Genomic DNA, 23,736 nt, shown 5'->3' with positions numbered 1-23,736 from the left:
AGCAGGGTGACATTATGACCATGCAGAATGTGAATTCCTCCATATTGGAGGGGAGTGAGATGATTATATCCTTCATAAGGACTATTGGAATAGGACACAATTGCTTGATAAACTGTTGAGAAAGAGGCCCCATTGTGTTCCAGGCTTACAGACAGTGGGAGACAGTCCCTGTCCTGAATAGCTTACAGTCTCTAAGTTATAGTTAAGGCTACGTTTATGTCATGGAATCTGCCGCTTCCAGAGAGCTCTGTGACATTCTCTGCTTCAGCCCCAGGGGCTGCAGGATGCTGGAGCCAGGGGGCCATGGCAGGGTTCCACCGACGGGCAACAGCAGCGACAGGAGACGGGGGGGCCCCCTGCAAGGTTCCCGCGACAGGAGACAGCCTCATGCGAGGACAGGGGGACACTTCGGGCGAGCGGCTGGGGGTGTCCTATTGTCTCTTTGGGAAATATGATCACCCTGCAGCTCCCAGCCTCCGTGGGTGGAGGGGGCCCCTCAGAAGTTTCCAGCTGCCGCAGGCTTTTGCCACGGCAGCAAAAGTCACAGACAGGTCATGGCTTCCGTCAATTTATTTTTGTTGCCCATGACCTGTCCGTGACTTTTTACTACAAATAACCATGACACAATCTTAGCCTTCGTTATAGTTAATCCAAAAGACCAGCCTTTCTTTTTAACTTCTAAGAACCTCTGTAAAGCAGGATCACTGGATTTGGTGTAACATTTACCACCCCACCCACTCCCTCGCACCTGTCGGTTGGGACTCAATGTGTGGGAGGAAGTTTGGTTGCTCAGTAGGTTTCCTTATACTCTGCCTTTCTTATAGTGCATAATGCCCTTCCAAATACGCTTTGCTGCTCCCAAGTATTTAATATCATTACCACAACTGAGTTTCCCATGAGTCTCAAATATGCTGATTAGGAAGGGCAAAGCCAAGAAATGGGGGAGTGCTAGGGCACACAGACCACTGTCTACCGAATAGCTTGATCATTCAACTGTGCAAATGTAACCCTCCTGGGTGTGGTGGTGTGTCCCATCTAGTGACACCGAGACCACTTAAAGAGAGAGAAAATGAGTCTGCTCTTCAGCCTTAGCTGACAGTCAGTTGGCTCTTAGCTCATGCAGTAGAGGCTCATGCACTAAGCTCCAGAGGTCCCCGGTTCGATCCTGCCCGCCGACGACCGGGGTCTGTTGGCGTTACACAAACTGAAAAGGAGAAGACTGTGTCTGCAACCACCTCATGGCTTCCTTCACTTGAATACTGTTGCGTGTTGGAATTTAATAACAATGCAAAATATTGGAATAACCGGCTCAAATGGAATGATTTAATCAAAGATTAATACAGCAATATCCAGGATACAGAAAGAAAACATACTTTACCACCCCTCTACATGATGAAGAAAAGGTAGTTTAGTCCCATCTTCCGTACTTAGTGGAATGCTGGCCGTATTAATTCCCAATTTAGCCCCCCAAAACTCTTTTCTTTTATAGGATGTGAGACTAAGAAATCTTTGTGGGGAGGGAAAAGTTACTTTCTCACAGTTATTTCACCCTGTGTTGTTTTCAGTATCTCATTTTTACCTCATTATGTATGGGATTTCTTTTATGGTTATCGCACTTGACCTGACTGATAAACTAAAGGGGATTTATAATCCAGACATTATTACTGACAGCTGTGGCAACCGGTAGCTCTTAATGAGTTAACAACATCTCTCAGTGGGTCATTTATTTCAGCACAGGAAAAGTCTGCAATAACAAATATCAATCACAGAACATAACTGGATCATACGCACCCTGTATATTACCTGGTCTTGTTTATTATAACACATATTAATAAGAATGTCTATTACTATAGAATCCAGAATCCTTCTCTGGACTAGGTTAAAGGAGTTAAAAGATTAGCATGTTCCTTTTATTTGGACACACATTAGCCCAGTGTAAAACAAAGCACATGAGTTTGATAGAATAGATAAATGCCACTTGAGTTTATACGCACAAAGGATTTTGGTTAAAATAACAAAAGAATTATGGAAGCTTAACGTACACAAATCATAAAAGGTAAATAGTTACTGACAGGCACGCCCTCGTTGCCAGTAAATCAATGCAAGTTCATTGCACGGTAAGAGAAATAAAACTCACGAGGCAAAGCATTGCTACCCGACCAAAGGAACCGTGGATGGACAGAGCGAGGCTGCATGGTTGGCAGCAGAAGTCCATTGCACACAAGTGGCTTATCACTCGCCACATGACCCTGGCGTACGCACTGGTGGCATTCCTTCCTTCGGATAGGCCCAGTTTGTTTTCAGTCAGACTCACCGTAACGTTAAAGCACTCGCTAACCAACGCATCCTTGGTTGCATTCGCCTCTAGAGACTGGAAGCACCGAGGGTAATAAACGCAATCGGGGAACTTTTTGAAGTTGTCGGTGTAATATCTGGCATCTTCGGGCTCTAGTTTGATGTCGAGCAACTGGCCGGTGTAACAGAGTGTGCCTGGAATCTTCACAGGCTCTTTTTTGGATGGCGGGCTGGGCTTATTAACGGGGGGAGGACTTTTATTCTGGTTTGCTTTCTTACTTGTTGAGCTCCTCCTGCAAAGGATGATATCGCTACAGAGCACCAGCAAAAGCATAGCCATCCAGCAGGTCACCATCCGGGTCCTTCCCATTCTGGAGGATCTGAAAGGGGAAGAGATTTGGATTATAAAGCCAGAAGGGACCATTGTGATGATCTAATCTGGCCTCCTGCTGAACACAGGCCACAGAACAGCCCTAAAATAACGCCTGTTTGAACTATGGTATATCTTCAGTAAAGCATCCGGGCTTGACTCAGAGAATGGCAATTGATGGCGAATCCACCAGAACGGTTGGCAACTTGACAATTTACCGTTGAATCTCACTGTTTTAAAAGATTTCCAGTTTGAGTTTGTCCAGCTTCTACTTCCAGCCATTGGATCTTCTTATGCTCTTTGTCTGCTAGATTGAAGAGCCCATGCAGGTACTTATAGCCTGTGATGGAGATGTCCCTTAACTTTCTCTTAAGCTAAATATTTTGAGCTCCTTGAGTCGGTCACTATAAGGCATGTTTTCCAATCCTTTCATAATTCTCGCGGCTCTTCCTGAACCCTCTCCACTTCCACAATGTCCTCCTTGGATTAATAGTCATTCTTAATACCCTAATCTATTTCCTACAGATATGGCCTCAATCCCAACACCCTGTAAACTTTGGAGGGGATCAGAATCCTCGCCTGCATCCAGACCTGAATTTTGCAAAGGTTCCTAACTTTATAATTGACAAAACCAACCCCCTTGTCCCAAATGCTCCCCAACCGTTTTTGGAAGAGGAGGGGGAACAACTCTGGATCCAAATTCTCCAGCATGTCAACTCCATGACATTATGCAGTTTGGGCGAGCCGTTTGACTGCCAGGGTAAGAATGGGGAAAAACAACCAGGGGCAGCTGCCAACATTTAGGTGACAAATAATCATACGTAGATGGTGCTCTTCAACCAGAAGTCTCAAAGGACTTTATAATGAAGCATCACAAGCCTCCAGTATTACCCAGAGGCTGTGTAAGAGCAGCCAGATACTTCCTTTTGGCTGGAGGAAAGATGGTTGAATGGTTACAGCACCAGCCTGGAACTTGAGACCCGAGTTCAATTCCCCTGCTCTGCCACAGATTTCTGAGTTGATTAAATCACTTTCCATCTTTGGGCCCTGTAAAATGGGGATAGTCACACTGCCCTGCCCCACAGGGGTGTTGTGACCTGCCCAGAAACAAAAGTAGTGGGGGCCATTTAAGCACGAAAGATAGAGCGGCAGTTGCACGGTGCAGTAGACTGACCTGTCCTTTCAAAGTACTAGTTCAGCTGCAGGGCAAAGGTACCTTTGTGTAAGTAGCCAGAGCGATATTTCCATTTTACATATGGGGAAACTGAGGCATAGGTTAAAGTCAATGGTTGCTATTTTCAAAATGACCTCGGCGATTTAGATGCTTTTCCCCATTGAGATTTAAGGAGGGAGTTCAGGGCTTTTCTAACTTCTAAGTATTTTGGAATTAATGCCTAACGAACTAGGCTGCCATAAGAGCGTTCTTTGTATGCTGCAAAAGGAGAACGAAGAATATTGAACAGGGCTCTCCAGGAATACATTGGTCCCACTGACTTCAATGGGCTTTGGATCAGGTGCATATTAGTTTTTAATGACCCTTTGCTGTTCTCCACCTAACCCTGTTTACTTCGGAACCCACCGTGTTTTGGGAATTGCTTTGGGGTAAGAAATAACTAATAGCCACAACCCATATTGTGTCACTGGATATCAAGCAGAACTCTTCCCCCCCCCCCCCATTGATATCAATGGTGGTGGGGGGAATCTGCTTAAAAATCAATCCATTGGATCCATCATAATAAGTTTTGAAACTGTTCATGCTCACGGTGTGGAAATAGAGTTTTCTGAGCATGTAGGACCTGATCCAATGGGAGACCTTCCATTGACTTGGGTGGGCTTTGCGTCAGGTCCCAACTCATTCTGTGCTAATAAGAAGGCTGTTTTGATGATCACAGGATGTTGCCTTTTTGTAAGGCTTCACTTTCAGTGGAAACTAACAAGTAGCCGCTTTCCAGCTAGGCTCATAGAGCAAGGTTCGTAGCTTGCAGCCCTGACAAATTGTTCCACAGTACGTTACAGCTTCTTCCTGTGGAAAGAGTGTGTGGATGTTTTACTCATCGCAGAAATCTGTGGGTAACTTTTTTTTAAAAAAGGCTGTCAAATCAAGCTCCTCATTGAATCAATTCTGTGGACCCAGCTAAGGGTACTCAGATGTACTGCTTAGCGTTGTCTCCGAAGGCTCCACATAAAAGAGAAAAAGGAAGTAAAATGTGTGCAATTATGCACTCTTTTTCTCCCTCTCCTATCTCCCTCTTAGCTATGTACCCACAACCATGTATTTGGCTCAAATGTCTACGTTTGGGTGGGGTTGTTTTTTTTTTTTTTTTGCCAACCAATCTTGCTCACCAGAGTGGCAGGCTAGAATGGAAAGATCAACAAGAGACGACCGTGTAGATATCAGGGTGATGGGCGCATTTTAAATACCTAGACAGATAGAGTATCGTGTATATGTATCCTGTAGGTTAGTTTGAAACACACAGAAGATGGAATGGGTGGATGCTTCTATACCATTTCCTATTTTTCCTGACTTCTGGTTTGAGCAGAGGAATTGGGTTCTGTTCCCCAGCTCTCCCATTGGTTTTCTCTGACCGTGGGTACATCATTTAACCTCCCTGAGCCTTAGTTTCTCCATGTTTGTTTCTTGTCTTGCAGGTGTGTGGTGGCAGTGGATGATGGTAAGCCACTTTGGGATCCTGAGACAGGCAAGGTGGTATTATTGAGGGGGGAATGCAGTGCTGCCGGTGTATTTCTGTAGAGCCAAATCATGCAGCGTTTACTCCGGCACAACTCTGACTGAGAGTCGGTGGGAATACTAGGAGAGTGAGGATTGGGTTAGAACAGAAGGATTTAGCTCGTTCATAAACAGACCATTCAGCCCAAAGAAGAAATCACAAGCATAAGCAAGCTTGTGAATGTGATATATTTTTTTTTTCCCCCTGTGAGGCTAAATTCAGCAACGAAACCCACCAGATACATTTTTTTTTTTTTGGTAGGTGCTTTGTGGTTTTCCCCGTCAATATGGTACTACATACTTCTAGATTTGCTTCTATCTAAACTAGCAGATGAATAGAACTCTCTTCCTTTCCAGGAAAAGCATCTATAGATACAAGGTTTGGAAACTCAATGGAAAGGTCATTGAGGGTCCAACATGCAACTATACCCATTAAAAACATTATCTATGATAGTTTTCATATCCCAGAGCAATAAACGTTGCTTGGGCTGGAAGAAACAGACAGTTCTTTTAGGATCTCACCGTGCAGATATCAGGTAACTTATCTGACAGCATGTCTAACAATCATCCAGATAAGATAGCTTGAAGTGAATTCTGGTCCTTGTTACATCAATGCAATTCCTTTTGCTTCGAGATCAGCCTTTGGGTCGTGAATTACTGCAGATCCATCAGCAGTCCCTTTTATCCAGGTCACTTAGGAGTAACTGAAAACAAATGATGGTTACATAGCTCTGCAATTCACAATACAGGACGGAGTGAGAGGTTTTTAAACAACAAATGTAAATGGCAAAATCCTATGCAAACACGAATGAAAATAAGTGATAAAGATCTGTGCCGGATGTGGGTAATCACTCACCTTTCTGCTAGAGAGTTGCAGGTTGTTTTTTGGGGGAAGTGCAGGTCTCGATAGCAGCTGCCAAGCTGACTCTCTCAACCTATATAGCAGTAGGTGGGGTATGTTCATTTCCAAATATGGCAAATTATTTCTCTCTGAGTGTCTGAGAGCATCATCTGTTCCCCTCCCCTCCTCCCCCTTCAAGGTTTGAATTGCCTCTTGTTAAATATTCCATTTTCCTGTACATGTTAGAGATGAACTGAGCTGTGCAGTTTGTATTTGAACTGTAAGCTCTGTAGGGAAAAGGACAGACTTTTTGTACAGTGCCCAGCACAGTGATCCATTATTAGGGCCTATAGGTGCTCTTGCAATACAAATAATATCTAGACCTCGATCTGCATCTGAACTTGGCCAAACTTCCAGGGCAGTTGGGTTGAGTATCCGAGTTCAGATCGTGCCTAAAAAGAGGCTCAGCTACTGTGATGATGGGTGCCGTATAAAACCTTAAGATCGATCGATAGATGCCATGAGTGCAGGGGCCTGGATGGCCACTCGTGGTCCCTTCCAGTCCTATGATTCCACGCAGATCTGAGTTGTAAAATTTGGGGCCTGGCTCCTGAAAAGCCCTAAATTCTGCGAAGCATTCAGATCTGTCTTCTGATTTGTGGCCCATCTCCAATAAGCACACACACGGTAAACACAGATTGTGTCGAGAATCTCAACACTTCTGTTTGGGAGGTAGGTGGGAAAGGGGATATTTTGATCTTGGGTTCTGGTTTGGTCCATTTCTACGTAGTTAGGCCATCGGCATGATTCAAACTTTTCACCTGCCTTTGACAAATTGGGGGTGGTTGGATCCAGGAATTAGTTGGGACCTATCTCTACAATAAACTAAATCTTTCATTCAGAAACTGAATTCTAGATGGTTAGAGATGGCACAACTAAGTGCAAGACATTTAGGAATCAGATTTTCAGGACAGAAAAGACTTATGTGATCATGTGTCCAACAGGAGGCAGTTCAAGAACTTCTTCTCTTCTGGTTGGGCATGGAAGCTCTAGGTTCATACAGCTTTTCTAGTAATAAAGATTCCTCGAAGTCAAGCAAATGGCAGGCTCAAAGCAAGTTCTTTGGGTTTGAAACAGGGGTTCTCTGTCTCCTGGATGCTGCTTGGTGTTATAGAAGATATAATCAAGTAAAGAATTGCGAGAATGCAAATAATCAAAGAACGCGGAAAATGCAGAGTGTGCCAGAAATGAAGTCCACTGGCCATAATCTTGAAAGTGTGGTTTTACGGTGTTCCGGACAATTCGTAATACCCGTAGCTCCTTTCCCCAACACTATGCACATGTAGGAGAACATACTAGTAACACTTAAATCTCCCCACACCTCCATGAGCATTGTTACATCCCTCTAAAGATGGGGAGACTCAGGCACATGGAGGTTGAGCCCCATATTTTCAAATGTGCCCCTTAACTTCCAGGTGCCTAATCCAAGACATGAGTTTCACATGCACAGAGTATTTGGACCTCCCAGTGACTTAATTTTGGTGGTGCGGGTGTCAAGTGCCTCTTAAATTCAGGATTTAGGGGTGTCATGCTCTGCTCTGAAAATTAGCAGGCACATCTCAGTTTGGGCCTGAGATCACACAGGAAATCAATTACCAGGCCAGGAATAGCACCCAGGAGTCCCGGTTCCCAGTAGACTGCTCTAAGCATTGGAGCACCTCCCCAGTTCCCAGTAAGCTGGTTAGTACCAGCCAAACTTCCAGATCCCTGCCAGCTTCTAATAGCTGAGTATAAAACACAGAGAGAGGTAAAAGCATCTCTTTATAAATCAACTGCTAGCCCAAACAGCCAGTGTAACGAGTTAAGCGTCAAATTCTCTTGCTGAACAGACGTGGTTTTCTGCCTTCCTTGTAATTTAAACTGCTAACCCGAGCTGTAATGGATTTCCTAGTAAAGGAAAACTCCAGTGTAAAATTACAATACTTCTGATCATTGCATCGGATTTCAAAGCGTTGAATTCTGTCCTTCGCTAAACGCAAGATGATGCTTTAGATATCCATGGGAATTGCACTGAAAATTACTAATGTCCCTACCCTGTAGCCCTTAGCGGAGCTGGTCAAAGAGCAGATTTTTTTTTTTTTTTTTTTGGTCCACTGGCAGTTCTGAAAACACCAGTTTGGGGAGAATGAAACGTCATTTCTTCGTATGCAGTGTTGAGAATGATGATGGGTCTCGTGGGGACAGCTTGTGAAGGGCTTTTAATGGGAGGACAAGTATTTGGGGTGTGATGCTGTGGAGACAGGGGAGTCTACAGAGAATGGTCTGGAAACAGTGATCGGCGAGGAAAATGACCTTTGCAACTACCCCACGAAGGCAGACAATGAAGCGAGCTGTAGCTCACGAAAGCTTAGGCTCAAATAAACTGGTTAGTCTCTAAGGTGCCCCAAGTCCTCCTTTTCTTTTTACACCCTGAATGGTGGTCAAGGCCAAAGAGAAGATGTTGCTGTAATGGAGACATGAGGCCGTGAGAACTGTCTCTTTGCTAAAGCGTTAAAAAAAAAAAAAATCCCACAGAAAGAATATAATTGTCATATTTCCTAGGACTCTCCTGTGAAGGGAATTTTGTCTGAGGAAGAGCTACAAAAGATTTGCCCTGCACTGAACACAGCTCCTCTTTCTATCCGTAGTCACACCCAGCAGCTGAGTTACAGATGATGTCGCTGCCTTTATGTAAGAAGTTTCTTGCTCTTGTGACTTTCTCTCCACCCTAATGTTGTCTGTCTATTTTTACTTTTAAAGCTTGAGAGGTTTCATTTCCAGTGGATCCAATCCATTCATCATTAGTCATTCTGAAATAATTAAACATAACCCCGAGCCAAGAACACATTTATGCGGGATGTGATCGGCAATTTCAATAATTACCAAATTACAGTAAGTGCTTTTTTGAAAAAAAAGTATTTTTATTAATTTTTCCTTTTAGCCCTGTCCTGTACTACTCAAGTGGGCAGCAATCTTCATAGCAGCCAGTGTCTGGTATGGATTTAAAGATGAACCGTTCTGACAGAACACCTAAAGCTGCCAAAAGAAATATCGGTCCTCTCCCCCACCCCTCTGCCTTTCGCAGGGCCGGCTCCAGGCCCCAGCGTTCCAAGCAGGTGCGTGGGGCGGCAGAGTTTCCGCGGCGGTGGCAATTCGGCGGCAGCTTCTCTCTCTCTCTCCTGCCGGCCGCGGCGGCGATTTGGCGGCGACAGGTTTTTTCACTGCTTGGGGCGGCAAAAACGGTAGAGCCGGCCCTGGCCTTTCGACTTGGAAGCTTTCACAGAACAAATATATATAGGCTTGATGATGATCCCAATTCTCGACTGACTTCAATGGAGCTACCTGGTGTCAGACAGTAGCGAATCAAGCCCAACATCAAAATTATTTTAAATAAAATTGTTTGACTATATTTTAGAATTTTTTTTTTTTTTAAAGCCAGAAGGGACCATTATGATCCTCTCGTCTGACCTCCTACGAGAGACAGGCCCAGGGAATTTCACCAATTTGATCATCTGATCCAGAGCTCACTGAACTCAGTAGACTCTTTCCATTGACCTCAATGGAGATTGGATCAGGTTTTCATTGACAAATGCTCTGACTTGTTGAGCACCCTCTGTTCCTGCTGAAGGCAATGGGAGTTGACAGTGCTCAGGACCGTGCAGAATCACACTCTTGCTGACCGGTTGATTCCTTCAGCATTTTCAGTTTCCTTTGCTGCAGGTAATAGAGAGGAAGGATGGTGTAGTGGTTTAGGCAATAGCCTGGGACTTGAGTCTCGTCCAGTTCCCTGCTTCACTATAGATCATAGAATATCAGGGTTGGAAGGGACCTCAGGAGGTCATCTAGTCCCACCCCCTGCTCAAAGCAGGACCAATCCCCAATTTTTGCCCCAGATCCCGAAATGAACTCACAACCCTGGGTTTAGCAGGCCAATGCTCAAACCACTGAGCTATCCCTCCCCATGTCCTGTGGGATCTTGGGCAAGTCACTTGGGGCTCAAGTTTCAAAGGTATTTAGGTTTCAGAGTAGCAGCCGTGTTAGTCTGTATCCACAAAAAGAACAGGAGGACTTGTGGCATCTTAGAGACTAACAAATTTATTTGAGCGTAAGCTTTCGTGGGCTACAGCCTACTTCATCAGATGCATAGAATGGAACATACAATAAGAAGATGACACACACACACACAATCTTATAAGATAGATATTCTTACTCTGTTATCTTATAAGGGGTGTGTGTGTGTGTGTGTGTGTGTGTATGCATATATATCTTCTTATTCTATGTTCCATTCTATGCATCTGATGAAGTAGGCTGTAGCCCACGAAAGCTTATGCTCAAATAAATTTGTTAGTCTCTAAGGTGTCAGAAGTCCTCCCCTTTTTTAAAGGTATTTAGGTGCTTCAGTCCCATAGCTGGGAACTGGGCAGAGCACAGACTTGAACCTGGGTCTCTCACATGCCAAGTGAGTGCCTCATCAGTGGATTATTCTGGGGTGGGTCTCTCTCTGGTTTTCATGAAAAGTTTTGAAAGATCTTGGCTACATCCAGATGTGGAACAGATGTTTTTCCAATCTCAAATTTTCCTGGGGACAGGACCAGTTTCTCACCCAGCTCTGATATTGCTACTGACCTCCTTTTGTAAAGTCCTCTGAGACCAACTGATGAAAAGCACTGGAGACGGGCTAACTGGTATCATTTATTAAGCAAGCCCAGGTCTGTGTTGACAAGGTAACTCTCTATCAGAGGTAGCTGGCAATAGATTCCAAATGCAATTTATTTTTATGGCAGTATCGCCCACAGGCTTCAACCAGGGCCCAATGAGTTAAGCAAATACTCACAATAAAGCATGATTCCCTGCACCAAGGAGCTCACCCTGTGATTTGAGACAAAACTCAAGCAGGCAGGGAGCATGCATGCAACTGCACAATTACATAGATTAGGCGTTGCCTACTTTGGTCCAGAACCCAAAGCAAGCTGAGGATGCCCTGTGAGGCATATGGGTTGCCCCCGGAGAGGCCAGATGGTGATGACACCATTGTCATCTCTGGGACACTCCACCAGGGAAGGGCAGCTGTAAGTTCTGGTGAAGCCTACTTGTGGAATACTACCCCTGGGAGATGCGCTGCTTGTGTCTCTCGGGCAGCCTACCCCGGCTCCTCCACAACTAGTCTCATGGGTATGTCTACATTGCCCACTAAGCCCAGGCTCTGACTTCAGGTGTGAGCCCAAGCCCTCTTTCCTTCAACACACACATCAGTCTGACTCGGGTCATCAAGCAGTCAGGACCTGGGTTAGGACCCAGCTGTTGGGAGGCGGGGGGAGATCAGAGCCTGAGTCTTGCTGTGACTCTGGTCCGAGCCCTGTCATTTTGCAGTGTGGATGCAGCTCAAGTTGCAGACCCGAGTCAGAGGGTCTGCATGGCACAGTATGGACATGTTAGTGCGGCTGTGAGACCCTGGTCCTGCGCTTGTAAACTCAAGTTTACAATGCAGAGTAAACACTCAAGCACAGGCCTGGAAAGCCTGGGTCGCACATTGTGGGATGTGCTGGCTGGCTCTTGGGTCCCTCCGTGACACCTTGCACCACAGTACCCCTTTGCCATGTGACTTTCCGGAGCAGACTTTCTGCTGCCACTGGCTCAGGGCCCAGATTTCTATTTATGGAAGCCAAGAATTAACCCAGGCCGTAAAACATGTTGGAAGTGCTAAGTCTTCCTTTTGAACAATCTACATTGATTAAGAAGCAGAATCCTGGGTTGGCTTCCCCTGGTGTCCAAATATTACAATTGCATTTCACCTGGTCCATTGCATCCACTGCAGCATAAGCTCAGTTCAGTTGCAATTGTTGTTGAGTCCTGATTTCGCGAAGTGCTGAGCACCCACAATTATGGGAGCTGCAGATGCTCCGTATCTGTTGAAAACCAGGCCTTAAGTGTATCAAGTCGTAAGTTGTTTACATCCCCCATGAAGAGTTTACAAAATAAGACTTGGCAAAGGGACTAAGGAAAAACCATAAATGAAGCAGCCTGACCAGGTACCGAGTTCTGGGGGTGCAATTCAGACCAGTGAGGGGTTGTGTCACCTTAGAGAAGTGATGTCTGCCACTCCTTTGAAAGAAACTACATCGGCAGCTTTACCACCTTACTGGAGTTAAGAAACACTTAAACATTAAACATTTTAATCAAAGCACTGGATTAGTTCACAGTAAAAAGTAAAACAAGTTCATTAAACATACTTTAAGTGATACCAAAGGGAAGGGATAGAGTTTAGAAAGCGTTACAAACAAACAAAAGTAGGAATATGCTTCTAAGACGAAAATTTTAATTTCAGCCAGTTACAATCTGCTTAAGCAGGTTTCTCGCCAAAAATCAACCTCCAGAGACTTCAACCCCATCTTTCTGGGATCTCGAGAGCTCTGACCTCTTTAGCCTCTCAAGTGATGGATAACTTAGAGGTTCCCTTAATATCCAGTAAAACTTTGCAATGCACCACTCTAAGTTCATTGACCTGGCTTCAAGAGGCAGAGGTTTCCTGGGGGTGCCATCTCCATTCCCCCCTGAAGATGGTTAAGTGGTCCTCTGTCCCCACTTGCTCTCATGATGGCTGTGTTTACCTTGCATGTAAACATGTCTTCATTGTCTCTGCCTGATGACCAGGCTCCTTTTGTGTTCAAGACCTGGGCAGACCTGTTTTATAATTCGTTCAAATACAGACTTTCAAACACCACCTCAGAGAACATCCATAATACCACATATATCATTGTGAAATATATGTGTTAATACTATTCACAGAATCATAGAATATCAGGGTTGGAAGGGACCTCAGGAGGCCATCCAGTCCAACCCCCTGCTCAAAGCAGGACCAATCCCTAATTAAATCATCCCAGCCAGGGCTTTGTCAAGCCTGACCTTAAAAACTTCTAAGGAAGGAGATTCTACCACCTCCCTAGGTAACGCATTCCAGTGTTTCACCACCCTCCTAGTGAAAAAGTTTTTCCTAATATCCAGCCTAAACCTCCCCCACTGCAACTTGAGACCATTACTCCTTGTCCTGTCCTCTTCTACCACTGAGAATAGTCTAGAACCATCCTCTATGGCACCCCCTCTCAGGTAGTTGAAAGCAGCTATCAAATCCCCCCTCATTCTTCTCTTCTGCAGACTAAACAATCCCAGTTCCCTCAGCCTCTCCTCATAAGTCATGTGTTCCAGACCCCTAATCATTTTTGTTGCCCTTCGCTGGACGCTTTCCAATTTATCCACATCCTTCTTGTAGTGTGGGGCCCCAAACTGGACACAGTACTCCAGATGAGGCCTCACCAATGTTGAATAGAGGGGAACGATCACGTCCCTCGATCTGCTCGCTATGCCCCTACTTATACATCCCAAAATGCCATTGGCCTCCTTGGCAACAAGGGCACACTGCTGACTCATATCCAGCTTCTTGTCCACTGTCACCCCTAGGTCCTTTTCCGCAGAACTGCTGCCGAGCCATTCGGTCCCTAGTCTGTAGCGGTGCATTGAGTTCTTCCGTCCTAAGTGCAGGACCCTGCACTTATCCTTATTGAACCTCATCAGATTTCTTTTGGCCCAATCCTCTAATTTGTCTAGGTCCCTCTGTATCCTATCCCTGCCCTCCAGCGTATCTACCACTCCTCCTAGTTTAGTATCATCCGCAAATTTGCTGAGAGTGCAATCCACACCATCCTCCAGATCATTTATGAAGATATTGAACAAAACCGACCCCGGGGCACTCCACTTGACACCGGCTGCCAACTAGACATGGAGCCATTGATCACTACCCGTTGAGCCCGACAATCTAGCCAACTTTCTACCCACCTTATAGTGCATTCATCCAGCCCATACTTCTTTAACTTGCTGACAAGAATACTGTGGGAGACCGTGTCAAAAGCTTTGCTAAAGTCAAGAAACAATACATCCACTGCTTTCCCTTCATCCACAGAACCAGTAATCTCATCATAGAAAGCGATTAGATTAGTCAGGCATGACCTTCCCTTGGTGAATCCATGCTGACTGTTCCTGATGACTTTCCTCTCGTGTAAGTGCTTCAGGATTGATTCTTTGAGGACCTGCTCCACGATTTTTCCGGGGACTGAGGTGAGGCTGACTGGCCTGTAGTTCCCAGGATCCTCCTTCTTCCCTTTTAAAAAGATTGGCACTACATTAGCCTTTTTCCAGTCATCCGGGACTTCCCCCGTTCGCCACGAGTTTTCAAAGATAATGGCCAATGGCTCTGCAATCACAGCCGCCAATTCCTTTAGCACTCTCGGATGCAACTCGTCCGGCCCCATGGACTTGTGCATGTCCAGCTTTTCTAAATAGTCCCTAACCACCTCTTTCTCCACAGAGGGCTGGCCATCTACTCCCCATGTTGCGATGCCCAGCGCAGCAGTCTGGGAGCTGTCCTTGTTAGTGAGGACAGAGGCAAAAAAAGCATTGAGCACATTAGCTTTTTCCACATCCTCTGTCACTAGGTTGCCTCCCTCATTCAGTAAGGGGCCCACACTTTCCTTGGCTTTCTTCTTGTTGCCAACATACCTGAAGAAACCCTTCTTGTTACTCTTGACATCTCTTGCTAGCTGCAGCTCCAGGTGCGATTTGGCCCTCCTGATTTCATTCCTACATGCCCGAGCAATATTTTTATACTCTTCCCTGGTCATATGTCCAACCTTCCACTTCTTGTAAGCTTCTTTTTTATGTTTAAGATCCGCTAGGATTTCACCGTTAAGCCAACTACCCATCAGTTCCCTGAGGTAGTCGAAGTCTGCTTTCCTGAAGTCCAGGGTCCGTATCCTGCTGCTTACCTTTCTTCCCTGTGTCAGGATCCTGAACTCAACCAACTCATGGTCACTGCCTCCCAGATTCCCATCCACTTTTGCTTCCCCCACTAATTCTTCCCGGTTTGTGAGCAGCAGGTCAAGAAAAGCTCCCCCCTAGTTGGCTCCTCTAGCACTTGCACCAGGAAATTGTCCCCCATGCTTTCCAAAAACTTTCTGGATTGTCTATGCACCGCTGTATTGCTCTCCCAGCAGATATCAGGAAAATTAAAGTCACCCATGAGAACCAGGGCGTGCGATCTAGTAGCTTCTGCGAGTTGCCGGAAGAAAGCCTCATCTACCTCATCCCCCTGGTCCAGTGGTCTATAGCAGACTCCCACCACTACATCACTCTTGTTGCTCACACTTCTAAACTGAATCCAGAGACACTCAGGTTTTTCTGCAGTTTCGTACCGGAGCTCTGAGCAGTCATACTGCTCCCTTACATACAGTGCTACTCCCCCACCTTTTCTGCCCTGCCTGTCCTTCCTGAACAGTTTATAACCATCCATGACAGTACTCCAGTCATGTGAGTTATCCCACCAAGTCTCTGTTATTCCAATCACGTCATAATTCCTTGACATCACCAGGACCTCATCACCAGTGTGTCATTAGTTTTCCAACAATATATTGCAGAACGTGACCCCAATGCCGTGGACAGCTCACAATCTAAATAGACTAAATAGACTCCATTACCTCTTGAAAGGCATTGATCCTGGTTGTAGCAAAGACCTGCTCCTTGAGCCATCTCCTGGTGGGTACTTGCAATCAGATGCCACCCACGTTGAAGGATGCCACTGTACCCTCTGAAGCAGACAGCTGATGGATCTTTTGCTGTAGATTGCCCTGTAGACAGGCATTCACTCCCCTCCCCCTGAAACTGGTCTTGTCTCTCTCCCGTCAAGGCTCAGCGGGCATAGCTGACCCATGCAGGGAAATAAATGGCAGCCTAAACGGGTGCATTGGTCCAGCGGTGTGGATCGGAGTGCCCAATCGGGATGTGATGGGGTATTTAGAATGACCGTTGTCAGTCCTATATTTATCCTCTTTTCTTTTAAACTAGACTCCTCAGTGGTGTGTAGTTTCGAGGCTCGTATTTTTATTCTGTTCAACAGCCGCACAATGGGGATGGAGCGTGTTGTATCAACCAGGCAAGGTACTAACAAGCTTCAACAGGACTTTATTTTCAAAAGTGGCAACCTCTTTACCAAGCTGCTGCTGCACCCTCTGTAGCTTTCTCCCTGCCTCTCAACTCCTCCTCCCTCCTTCCTGTTTCTTGTCCTTTCAGACTCCCAACAGCCAGTGCTCCCAATTCTAATAATTACAAGCAACATTGAAACACCACAGAGTGCTGCTTATTATCATTGTATTTACTATCGGCAGGTAGTGGGGACAAGGCAGGGATAGGCTGAACTCTACCTTTTCTGTCTGTTGCTTCCTTAATTCAGTATCTAGCTTATCCCCAAGCACAAGACCCACATGGGAAAGATGCATCCGATGAAGTGAGCTGTAGCTCACGAAAGCTCATGCTCAAATAAATTGGTTAGTTTCTAAGGTGCCACAAGTACTCCTTTTCTTTTTGCGAATACAGACTAACACGGCTGTTACTCTGAAACATGGGAAAGTTTGTAAAGCTGGATCTCACCCCCAATTGACCAGCAGATGGCGATAAAGCAACAATAAAGTATCTAGACAATGAACTATTTCAGGGCAGGTGATTTTTACCTATGTAGCCAGTGACATGCTGGCTAGAGAATTCTAATAGGCGATGTCTTCCACCTCGTACTAAACCAGGGAGAGATGGAGAGACTCATTCAATAAATCTAGAGGACAAACGAAAGAGGCTTCTGTAATACCGGCTGCGTCAGAGAGGAAAAATGCTTTCTTCCGCCATGCGGACGGTTTTTGCGTTTTGGAGAAATTCAGTTCAGAATGGTGTTTGGATTTGAACATGGTGGTGGTATTATAACTAATGGAGGGCATAACGTACAACCTTTTCCGATTCTTCTTGGGGTGGGAATAAAAAAGTTAATTAAAAAAAGGAGAGAGAATTTAGTCCTTTATTTTCTGGTATAAGTTTAATTATCCTGGTTCTCGCCTGAATTCTCTTTTAGAGCTTGGTAGCAAAATAGGTTTTCTGTTTTTTTAAATGGTGAAACATTTTGAACATTTCTATGTCCCTCTCATGCCACAGGGTTTGAAAAGGAAGGATTGAATGTTGAAAACTTCCCGTTTCAAAAACTTTCATTTTTCCCCCTCCTCCCACGTCCCTTTCCCTTTTTTCCAATTTGTCAATGGGGAGGGAAAATGATTTTTTTTTTTTCAATTTTAAGTTTAATAGAAAAATAAATAAATAATTAAAAACCCTTTCTTTTTTTTTAAAAAAATACCTTTTTTCAATGGTAAAAATGCTTTGGAGATCGGCTCAGAAATGATCGGTTGGAAAACAGTGATTCAACAGAATCAAAACATTCCATGGGCACGTGTTGAATGGGACAAAATTTCATTTTGGGTTGGGGGAGGAGTCAAGATGTTTTCATTTAAATTTATTTATCGTACAAAAGTTGAAATGTTCAAGTGGAAAAGAAGCATTTTGAGGTTATCGAAAGGAACTCTTCTGTTCCACAGAGAATTCCATGATTTTCCACTCCTTGTTCCAATGCAGAACGAAAACTAACTTCAAAACTGTGGACTTTCCTGCGGGATGGAAACTGTGACTGATGAAGGGTGATGCAGGGGGAGTGGATTGGGGTCTGAGGGGTGGGGGAGGCATTTCTTCCCTTTCACCTCTTACCCTCTTCTTTGTCATTAGCCCAGGGCACTTCACCTTCCTGGAAAGGCTGCTGTCGTGAGGATGGGGAGCTGAGTGGGTGAGGCGGCAGTAGGCCAGAGTACCTGACGGGGTGGTACTAGCCCTTTAAATTGCCTTGATGCTGGGGGACGGAGAGAGAGAGAAACAAAACACTTACCAGTTTTGGTGGTTTCTGGACAGGCTGGTGGTAGTGTCAGCAGATCCCCTGTAATCCTGGCTGGTGGCAAGGGGGGATGTGTATGGAGGGCCTTTTGCCCTTCTCCCCCACATTGCCAAAAAGGGGAATCGCATCCACAGAGTTGGGATGCAGTTAATCGGAATGCTTCTGTCCTGTGAGGGGGGCCGCAGCTGGGTTCCCGTGCAGTTTGTAGATTTTTCTCATCTTATAAAATTATATATGCCAAATGTAGTCACGTTGAATACAAGTAGCTTCATGGCAAAGTGTGTCCTACCTTTCAGCTACAAAAATGAAATCCTAACTCTGGCTCTGTCTACACTGTAAGTGACACATCTGCCTGAAACCAGTGGGTTTCATGGCTCAGCAGCTACTACCCGGGCTACCTTGGCTATACTGCTATTGATACTCGTGCTTGCTCAGTGACAGCTAGCCATGATGTACACGAGCAGGGAACTCATACCCCTATCTCATAGTGTAGATGTAGCCTCCAATGCTATGCTGAAATGGTGATGATGGAGCACTGTAATATTTCTCTTTCACAAATACTTAATCTGAACCCCTCCAAATTTCAGGAAGGGAGTATTTGAATTCAGATCTCTGGATCCCAACAACAAAGGGTTGTTCTTGCAAGCTTCTGGTCCAAGGAGACAAATGTCTTGATCATGCGTGAGTCCCTTCTTAATCTTTTGCGAGATGAGCTGATCTGGGGAAATAGTCACCATTTCTGGCTGAAGTCTCATGGGAACAAAATCACGTAAGTCATCCAAACTGCACCCCTCTTTATCCTCTGGCCTGTGATGTACAGGAGGCCAGACTTGTTGACCTTGGTGTGATCCCTCTAGTCTTAAACTCTGACTTAGTTTTATCCAGATGACTAACCAGACCAGTGTGCGCTGCTTCTTGCCCGACCAGATTGGCCATCAGTTTTATTCATAAAGATGGCTCAGACTTAAGATTCTTTAGGTTGTTTTAATCCCCACTAAATCCTTTAGGGTCAGATTGTGAATTGTTGTGTGGATACAGGGGGGTGTCAGACCTGAGACGGGATAAGATGTTAATAAAACTTTTGCTCGTTGTTACAACGTTTAACAGGCAGGAGTAATGTAAGTTTTTCTGTCAAGTGATTGCTGGAGACTCCCCGTGTAACAACCACTTTCTATTAAAGACACAGAAAAGCAGTTAAAGCATTTGAAATATAAAGTAGTAAGTAAGGCTTTCGCTGTCTAAAACAAACTGCCCTTTCTCTTACGTTTGCTGTATTGAGACCTTTTGTGTTTAAAAGGGGACACCCTTCTTTGACAGTCTCTTAGGTGGCATTAAAGAGGGTGTTCACGGCCCTTATGGGCGCTGAGAGAGTAAGTTAGTTTAGATGGCCCCAGTTTCAGAAACCTCTTTTGCCCAGTCTGGTCAGGATGCTTTTCAGGAGTAGGACAGCAAAGGCCCAAGGGGGTCACACTGGATCTGGGTCTCGGGAAACAGTGGGGAGAGGAAAGCATGATGGTAAACCTTGCTTTCTCCATTCTATACGTCCCCCAGTCGCTCAGAGTGACAGCCAGATAAACAATGCCCGTGAAGGGGTGGCAGCCTCATCTCATTAATATTATCCGATGAAAACGCATTTCAGTACTCTCCACTACAAGCACTTCCTACCATTTCTAGAATCTTCCAGCTTACCGTCCTATCCATCTGTGACGGTAGCAGGAGCCTGGAAGTCCCCTGGCTTCAGTTCTTGTCACTGGTTGGTACCCCCTATTTGTCTTCAACGTCTGCTGCCTTTTATAAACCATCTTGCGTAACAGGCGGGGTTGGACTTTTGTCCCCTTTTGAGAACCTAAGGGTACAGGTGCAGTTCATAGTCCCGGCACCTCTGGGCTTGCCGCATCAGTTATGAATGTAAAAAAATTGCTTGAGCCCCAGCACCTCTTTCATTACAAATTAAGCCCTGCCCCAATGGGAAGAAGGGATTTGCAGTCTAGAATCTGGCCCTGGATAGGCCGTGATGGGCAAGGGTTAGTGGCTGCGAGAGGAATTGAGGGGATCCGCAGGAAAAGATGTGGCAAGGCAACTGAAAACGAAGGTCAACGCGGCAGCTGAAAGGAGGAAGCATCTTATCCTAGCCACAGAGAGAGAGAATAAAACATGACTCTTTCTGTTCCTGCCTCATCAGATAGAGGCTGGTCCGGGGGAGGGTACGTTTATGCAACTGTTTGGAATGAGGCTGGGTCAACGGGGGAATTGGGTTAGTGGGGCGCACGCTACCGCTCTACAAATAGCTGTATGGTTGGAGATTTGAAGTCTGAGGAGGGGCCGGACTTCAGAGCCTGAGCGGCAGCTGCTTTTTGGGCACTGGTGCAGCCCTGCTATCCCCAGGCTGGGAGCCTTGCTCCAAACAGGGTGACCAGACATTTAGTTTTTCAGGGCAGGGGGTAGAGTTGCGTATGTAAGACACAGCCCCTGATATCGGGACGGCTGGTCACCCTACCTCAAAAATGCTGTGTAAACACGTCCTCAGTGGCTCAGAATAATGAGCTGTGCAATTCCAACCTGTTAGGCCCAAGAGGCCAGGCATCCATAAAGCAGCCGCATCTTAAAACGGGTCTAGTGTCTCAAGAGGTACCAATCGTTGTCAATTACTGTTTTGTGAATAAATGTAAACATGGGTCTGCTTCAAAGCATCCTCCCTTTCCAGAGTACTGGGACGAACAGAGCTAGAGGACTGTAAGCTTTTTGCTACTGGGAACATGTCCACCTTTGTGTTTCTTTCATGCTTCACTTGCTACCGCAGTGGCGAAGAGCAACTGCCCCCCCCAAAAAAAGGGGGGGGGAGAGGTGGGGAGATCAAGGAGGGAACAAATCCAAAGCTGGTTTTTTTTTTTTTTTTTTTAAATGAATTTAATGAAGAATTGCATGTATCGGGCGAGAGAGCCAGAGTCCACTGGTATTAGAGATGCACAGACTTGATCCATTGCGGGTTTGCAGCTTTAAGGGGAAAGAACCAGTTACTCCGCTGTGAAGTACTGTGCATCAGTATTTCGTGGCTGGCAGTCTTACCCCTGAAGTAATGGATCGATAATATCACAGCTGAGCAGCTGCTAATATTTTCACCCTATTAAGTCGGGGGCGGGGGGAAAACAGTGCACTTCATTTGAACCCTGTTCATTAGAAAGCCATACGTTCGTCATCTGATTCTTATAAGTAAAACAGACAGCTATACAAGTCATAAAAGTTCAGTCCGCCCTCTATATAAATTGCAATATAACACACACATGATTTAATACTAGAGGGAGAAAAGACCAAAGACCGATAGCTACATCCATAATAGATTACCGCATAAAATATTTGAAGTGTGCCATACTTACACTAATACTGTTAGGAAAAGCCCAGTGCTTGAGAAGATTAGACTTAGACCCGAGGCACACAGTTCAGATCCCTACATGGACTTTCCTAACCTTCAGGGTCCTGGCATTCTAGACCTGGAGTTTTGGTTCAGCCCATTTTAGTAGTATGGGCCAGGTGTAAAATTTGGATCTGGACTTCCACAGAGTGTGTTGGTTTTTGGATTTGGGGTGCTGGTTTGGACCCCACCTCTGCAGAAAAATATAAAGGGAGGTATTAAGTCAGGGGTTTGAAAATAGGGTCCTGCATCAGGTTTGCAGTGATTGTACATAAGGCCACTATATATCCTTGTTCTTTATATTTCACCGACCCAATATACAGCTTTCCTTTTGTGTGTGTGTGTGTGTGTGTGTGTGGAGGGAAGATTACAGTTGATTCTGTTTCCCTGTGCACCTTCTCCCCCAGACAAATTGATTCAAGACACAATCTAAAATTAATTTAAAGCACAAAATAGCAGGGATGGGGAAGGGGAAGGAAATAGGATAACCTAACTCTTGTGATACCAGTTCAAATGCTCCCCAGGTTAGTAGGGAGGGATAGTGATAGCTGTTTGGTCACTTATGATAAGGGAGTTGGTCAGCATCAATATTTCGAATGAATAATTACCCGCATCGGAGAAATTGCCACGAATTTGAAGCCATCTCAAGAGAGATGCGAAGGACTGAATGGGTCATGGTGACTGAACTTCCCTTCAAGGAAAGACTGAAGTTCATAAGGAAAAGAAAGGTGAGGGAAGCTTGTGCTGCCATTGCCTAGGAGACACCAGTTTTCTGCACAAATAGAGCTTCAATCTGAGGCCATGAATTGGGCTCCTGACACAAGTCCTTATATTCGCACACAGAGGAAGAGGAAAAGAGGAAATGAACAAAATGCTTTTAAGGCCCATCTTTTTCTGAAGCATACAAAACTAAGTGGCTCATAAATAATTAACTCTAGGATCTGAAGTTAAACATCAGGTGCTTATTTATCCCTCTCGGCTCAGGTCCTTTGCTTTACTGAAGTCAACGGAGCAATGCTGATTAGCCGAGACCGGCCGGATGAGCTGACCGGCCGAGAGTCTGGCCCCCAACTCGCCAAGGGATGGCATGTGTTGCTCTTACTCTGATTCTCTGCTGCTTAGCACATGTTCAAAGTGCGTGCAACACACCACCAAACCAGAACAGCAGCATTTATACTCATTTTGCCCAGTTATGTGACCTACTAGAGCTGGTCAAAGTGTTCGGTGGACCAGAAAATGCAATTTTGTTCAAATTGAAACTTTTTACTTCCATTTTGAGGATTTTTTTTTTTTTTTAGGGGAGAACTGTGGGATTCATCTTAACTTTCTCGGGTTTGATAATGTCCAAACATTTTGCTTAAGCTATTTTGTTTCTTTCTGACCTATTATATTGTTTTGGCATTATTGAAACAATAATGGTGTTTGAACGGAATGGTTTTTGGAGTTTCTGTTCTGTGGAAAATTTCAACTTTTCAGTCCAATTCAGGATGAATTTTTGAATTCATGGAAATGAAAACCCGATTTCCCAGACCAGTTTTTAGTGTTTATACAAGGTGCAAAGGAATACATGATCATTGACAGGCTTAAAAAAAATATATCTGTTTGTATGATTAGCTAAAAGACTCTCCTGTGTCCCAGTGCAAAAAAGGTTGATAGTTTCCTTACCTCTATTTCTTTACCTGTGTTTTGAGCGAGGTAAATAACTTCTCCATCTACACTGACATTTGATCAGAACACAGAATCGCTTAGCCGCTATGTATACAACTTTCAAATCCAGCTATGCCACCAACGAGACTAAATCCAATTTTCAAGAGTGCCTCAGTCACTTAGGAAAATGGGACTTAAATGCTTAGAAAATTATACCATATATCCCGTTAAAATGCAATTAAAGCACAGGCAAGCAAGGAAGGACCGTCTTGTGGATATGATACTGGACTGGGACCAAGGAGACCCTGGGTTCAATTCCTGCCTCAGCCACAGACTTCCTGTGTGATCTTGGGCAAGTTGCTTAATACACTCTACATGTCAGTTTCCCCATCTGTAAAATGGGCACAATACTTCCCTAACTCAGCAGGGGTGTTTAAGGGTAAGATTCATTTAATGAATGTGAGGTGCTCAGATATTATGGTGATGAGCGCCATGTCAGTGCCTGGATCAACAAAAGCAAAAAAATGTTGAGACAGAAGTAGTGGTCTCTGAACAGGAGTTCAGGTTCCAATTAGAGTAGAGGAAACATTCACAGATAAAGAAA

At 45.0% G+C, this 23,736-nt stretch overlaps 1 protein-coding gene across 1 annotated transcript; it reads right to left on the bottom strand.

The window, feature by feature from the left end:
• Window positions 1-2,107: 2,107 nt before the first annotated feature.
• PRND (prion like protein doppel) lies at window positions 2,108-7,627 on the bottom strand. Its single transcript, XM_074939904.1, has 3 exons — window positions 7,522-7,627; window positions 6,250-6,322; window positions 2,108-2,675 (listed from the first exon to the last, which is right to left on the bottom strand). Exons 1-3 carry the CDS (start codon window positions 7,625-7,627, stop codon window positions 2,108-2,110), a joined length of 747 nt encoding a protein of 248 aa, XP_074796005.1.
• Window positions 7,628-23,736: the final 16,109 nt, after the last annotated feature.

Source organism: Natator depressus, chromosome 26 (assembly GCF_965152275.1).
Source record: "Natator depressus isolate rNatDep1 chromosome 26, rNatDep2.hap1, whole genome shotgun sequence".
In the NCBI taxonomy this organism is placed as follows: domain Eukaryota; kingdom Metazoa; phylum Chordata; order Testudines; family Cheloniidae; genus Natator; species Natator depressus.
Note: the sequence above shows the minus strand (reverse complement) of the source record. Positions and strands in the feature narration are given on the sequence as shown.

What these genes read in the sequence shown, in the direction of transcription:
- PRND (XM_074939904.1), bottom strand. Translation starts at nt 7,627, where the DNA reads ATGCTCATGGAGGTGTGGGGAGATTTAAGTGTTACTAGTATGTTCTCC. An exon ending in TACGAATTGTCCGGAACACC is followed by an intron (nt 6,323 to 7,521) that starts GTAAAACCACAC and finishes ATATAGGTTGAG; the next exon opens with AGAGTCAGCTTGGCAGCTGC. An exon ending in TGCAACTCTCTAGCAGAAAG is followed by an intron (nt 2,676 to 6,249) that starts GTGAGTGATTAC and finishes TTCCCCTTTCAG; the next exon opens with ATCCTCCAGAATGGGAAGGA.